The sequence below is a fragment of the Condylura cristata genome, unplaced genomic scaffold (genome assembly GCF_000260355.1).
Source record: "Condylura cristata isolate star-nosed mole 26May11 unplaced genomic scaffold, ConCri1.0 scaffold00042, whole genome shotgun sequence".
Classification (NCBI taxonomy): Eukaryota; Metazoa; Chordata; class Mammalia; order Eulipotyphla; family Talpidae; genus Condylura; species Condylura cristata.
The window spans coordinates 3,678,757-3,683,704 of NW_004567143.1; the positions used below are offsets into that span (position 1 = coordinate 3,678,757).

The following is a 4,948-nucleotide window of genomic DNA, read 5'->3' on the forward strand; positions in this document are numbered from 1 at the left end:
GGGGAAAAAAATGTACAAAATGATGTAAAAATAAACTGTTATAAAAAAAAGTGTGTGTGTGTGTACACAAATTTATCTGCCTGTATATAGAAAGAAAATCCCTCTACACAACTTTTTAAAAAGATCTATTTATGCGTACAAGAGCTGGGGTGTGGACCAGAGCTCTATACAGGGGGTGAGAGAATTCACTAGACAGAGTGGGGAGCAGAACAGGCCGATGTCTTGAAATACACTGCTGAGAAAAACAGTGGGGAGACAGGAGAGGTCTGCTGTGCCCTGTGGGTCAACTCCCTGGTGGGAGATTGAACTCATGCTGCAGTGGCTGCAGATAGCTGACAGAGCTGAGACTTAAGCTCTGCGCCACCAGAGAGGCCCAACGTGATTTTATTCTGTCTGCAAAAAACAACAGAGGAAACAATCAATTTGGGACACAGGTTTTTATTTGGATGGAAAATCTGGGTTATTAAATGCTTTTTCTGCATTGATTTATAGTACGTAGGTTTTCTATCTTAAGTAATTAATAGGGTGGGTAAGATGGATTGATATCTGATCATTGACCCACCCTGTATCCTGCCACAGACATCACAGAACTTGGGTGGCATCTGAAAATTTTACTCACCTTGTAAACTAGTAAATTAGCTGCCGTGGTTTTGTTTGATGTTCTTTCTAAAAACAGAAAGCTCATGAGTCATAGGGAGCACAAGCTTTGTTGTTCACTCAGCCCTCTCCCATTACCCCCCCCCATGACTTTATGAACATGTCCTATGTGGACAGGTACACCCAGCCATGATCTGGTGAGCTCTGTCCTAACAACTTGGCCACCACACTGACCACGAGGCGCCATGACTGACAAAAAGCATTAAATCCTGACTAGTGAATATCTCACAAATTCCTGAGCATGAAGGCAGAGACCCCATGAGCAGTTAGAGTGTAACCCTGTTACAGGGGAGCCCCAATATGAAATGGGTTCATCTTTCCCCTACCCACTCCCACTACATGTTCTGGGGCCCAACAGAGGACAAGTCATGATGTAGATCTTCTCCACCCACAATATGGATCTACCTTTTAATATTTCCTCCTTGCTCCCTTCGAGGATCCAGGCTAAATTCTCCTTTTTCTTACTGGTTCCTTTACACATGAGATGCAAATAAAACCCTGCCTGGTCCATCTGTTAAAGGGCTGGGTGAGGGGTACTCTAGGACCCCCAAACCTGCCTGTTCCAAATAGGTTCTGCCATGCACAGCATCAAGACAAAACATCCTCTAGTGTGCAAAGCCTCCATGGAGAGGAACTTTTTTTTTTTTTAAGATTTACTTATTTATTTATTCGTACAGAACTGGGGTACAGGACAGAGATGCGGAGGGTGAGAGGCTTCCCCAGAGACAGAGTGGGGAACAGAACAGGCAGGTCGACAAAGTACACTGCTGAGGGGAGCAGCGGGTGGGTCAGGAGAGGTCTGCCGCGCCATGTGGTCACCTCCGGGGCAGGCAGGAATCGAACTCATGAGGAAGTGGCTTTAGCTTCTTAGTGCTGTGCTTTAACCCGCTGCGCCACCAGGGAGGGCCCATGCAGAGGAACTTTTATGGAATTAGTGTGCAGCAGAGCAACGAGAAAGAATATAATTTATGTTTCCCCCTTAAATACCCAAGGTTACCCATCCCCTCAGGGATAAATGCCACAGAGTTAACCCAAAGGGCGAAGTCTAAGGCACCTCCTGTGGGAACCCACAGAAATGGGGCAGAAGGGACAAGACAAAATCCAAATCAAGATAAACATTGCTGTTACAGGGCAGGGAGGGAGCACCCTGAGCCCCCAACCTGCCCGCTGTAAATAAGTTCTGCCATCTGCTGCATCAAGACAAAACATGTAAGACCTTTCATGGAAAGGGATTTTATTACAATTAGTGTGCAATACAGAAACAACAAGGAATATAGTTTCTAAATCAAACCCCCAAAGTTACTGTCCCCTCGTGTCCCCCCAAAGTTACTGTCGCCAAAGGGATTGGCCCAAAGCAAGGCCCAGAAGCCCACCACAAGCCTAAAGCACCTCAGGCAGGTCCCATAGAAAAGAGTCAGAAATAGCCAGAAAGGGCTGGGGGGAAGGAGCAAAATCAAAATCAAGATAAATGCTGCCATCGTCACCTCCCCATGGTCTCTCATGCCCACATCCGTGTCACCCAGTCCAGACACAAGAAACAAGAGCTGCTTCTTCAGCTGCTCTGCTCCATGTGCCTCCTCAGGGCTCCAAGCAGCCTCCATCCTGCTTCCTCTCCAGATTCCTCTCCTCCCTGCTCAACTCCCCCCTCCTTTGGGTGGGGCAGGGAACCTGGAAACTCCCCTTTTCCTGGGGAACCCCCTGTTACACTGCCACTGTCAGCCTCCCCAGGGGTCCCTCACATCTCTGTGTCTCTCAGGTGTCTCCTTCACGTCCAAGTCCCTGGTACTGTTATACGCTCAAAGGAAACGAGGACCCAGGGGCTAACAAGAAGCAGGTGGCACACTGGTGCCCGCTCTTCGGATTGCATCCCCGGCTGAGCTTCTGCAGGAAGCCCAGGCTTCTGTCACTCTCCGTTTCTGTAAGGTCCCAGGTGGGAGTGCACTGGCAGCTGGACGTGGTCAGATATGACGTGGCTATGTACAAGAGGTGACTGTACAGCTGCACACCAAGGGGTGAGTAGAGGGTCAGTATCCATGGGACCCCCTAGGTGCACCCTGCCTCTTGGGGGCCACGCAGTTGAACAGGAAGCAGGAATCGCGTGAGGGATAGTCACACACCAGGAACTGAGCAAAAAGTTGCTACTAAGACCTAGGCTGCTTCTCTCAGGTCACCTGGCCTCAGGGCAAGTCCAAAGTCAAGAAGCAAGTGCAGCTTCTCCTCAAGTCCCTGCTCCCAAGCTTTTGCCAAGTTTCTTTCTCTCCGTTGTTTAGCCCACCCCCTGGGGGGGGGGGTGGGATGTGTGTGTGGTGCTGGGAACCTGTAATCTCCCCTTCCTGTGGATATCACATTGTTACAAATCCACATTTTCATGAGATGTGGGGTTCAGGATGGATTCTGCCTTAAATAATTAATCTGGTCGATGAGAGAAAGGTTCCGCCAGAGCTCCCCTTTCAGCATCACCTGGTGACTATACCCGGATGAAGAAGTTTGCACAGATGCAGGTAGGCATAGGTTACCTTTTGAAGGACAGGCTTACTAGGAAAAGGAGAAAGGGAAAGAGACACCGGCTTGTCTCAGGCCACCGGAGAGTTGCATCCTGCCAGGCCAGAGAATCTTCAGGGGTCCTCTCCCGGTTAGGGGTTGTTCCTTTGTGGGATTGTTAGCTATTGTTAAGGTAATCGCCTCCAGGTGGGACTGGGAGGCTTTGTAAAGACCTACAGGCTCCACAATGGCCCATCCCCACACCCACCTGGAGCCTGTGCCTGGCCTTCTATTCTCTGCAGAGGCTAAGGCCTGAGGATTTACAACTCTGTTGCTGGTTCTTACATCTGCATTCTTCATTTCACGCCACCTCCAGTTTTTGGTCTTGTGATCCATCCTAAAGTTTCTCCTCTCAGCCTGCATCAAGTGTCTTTTCATGGAGGAGTGTGCTAGAGGTGGTCACCAAAGCAGTGGGCAGGTGCTAGGTAGGGTTAGACGAGGGGAGGTAAAGGGAGCAATCATTCCCCCCTTTTATGTCCTAGAAGAATGCAGGGGGCCTCACTGACTCCCTACATTTATCATGTCTCTCTATCTAAGAATCTCATCTTTGGGGCCTCGCTGGTGGCACAGGGGTTAAAGTCTCAGCACTACCAGACCAATGCCAGACACTGCAGCCTGAGTTCCATCCCCTGAGTTCGATTTTCGGCCGGATAGATTTTTTATTTATTTCACCTCATTCTTCATTTTTTTTTAAAGATTTATTTTATTTGTACATACAGAACTGGGGTACAGGCCAGATACTCAGGGGCGGTGAGAGGCTTCACCAGAGACAGAGTGGGAGCAGAACAGGCAGATCTATGAAGTACACTGCTGAGGGGAGCAGCGGGCAGGTCAGGAGAGGTCTGCCACGCCATGTGGTCACCTCCGGGGCAGGCGGGAATAGAACTCAAGCGGAAGTGGCTTTAGCTTCTCAGTGCAGTGCTTTAACCTGCTGCGCCACCAGGGAGGGCCTCATTCTTCATTTTGTGCACTTTTTCACCTCGGTGTGACCCCCATGAACCTCTACCATCAGTTCACCACAGCCCCTGGTTTGACCCTGTTCTCCTCCCCACCTCGGTAAAATGTCCCTGGTTTATAGTTGTTCGTTGTTTTTCGTTTTTTACTTTATTACAATTGCTTTTTTTTTTCCTAATTGGGGGGAGAAACTTTAAATAAGTTGGTAGCAATCTTACCACATTATGCTGGGTGAATTATGCTGCTTCATGGGGCCAATTGAAAGGATCAAATTTTTTTTTTTTTTTTTTTTACATTTTAAAAGGTCAAGTTTATTAGCCAGGGAGGAAAGAGAGGCCCCTGCATGGCCACAGGGGCAGGAGAGCAGTGGGTGCCTTAATCTTATTTAATGATGCAAACACCCTTCTGCTGACCTCAGGGGCGTAGCAGCTGGCAGGGCTGAGAAGCCACTGTCTTTGCTTTAAAGGTGTAACTTTTCTCTATATTAAGTAATATATTCACAGAAACGAATTGCCAAGAAAATTCAGAATTTTTCTTAAAGTTCCTTCTATCAATGGTGATACTCTGCGTCAGGAAACAGCACTGTTTAACTGTCAAACCGTCACCATTTGACTAACATACGCATGCAGCTAGGCTGGCAAGCTCCAGCCCCAAAAAACGTAGCCGCACGTTGCAAAGCAGGTGCCCCCCGGGGCGGTTCTCCTACTTGGGTGATTTAGAGATCCTCCGTGAAGATACTGGGTTCATCCGCTGAAACACAGGCTTGGCAGGGCTCGAATCACGCTCTGCATGTTGC

The 4,948-nt window shown here is 48.7% G+C and overlaps 1 protein-coding gene across 1 annotated transcript in view; it reads left to right on the forward strand.

The window, feature by feature from the left end:
- Positions 1-3,134: 3,134 nt before the first annotated feature.
- The window catches only part of ZNF398 (zinc finger protein 398), a 22,629-nt gene continuing 20,815 nt past the window's right edge, over positions 3,135-4,948 (forward strand). The window contains exon 1 of the mRNA XM_004694352.2: positions 3,135-3,158. Coding sequence (XP_004694409.1) covers positions 3,135-3,158 — 24 coding nt within the window. The remainder of the gene's footprint in view (positions 3,159-4,948) is intronic.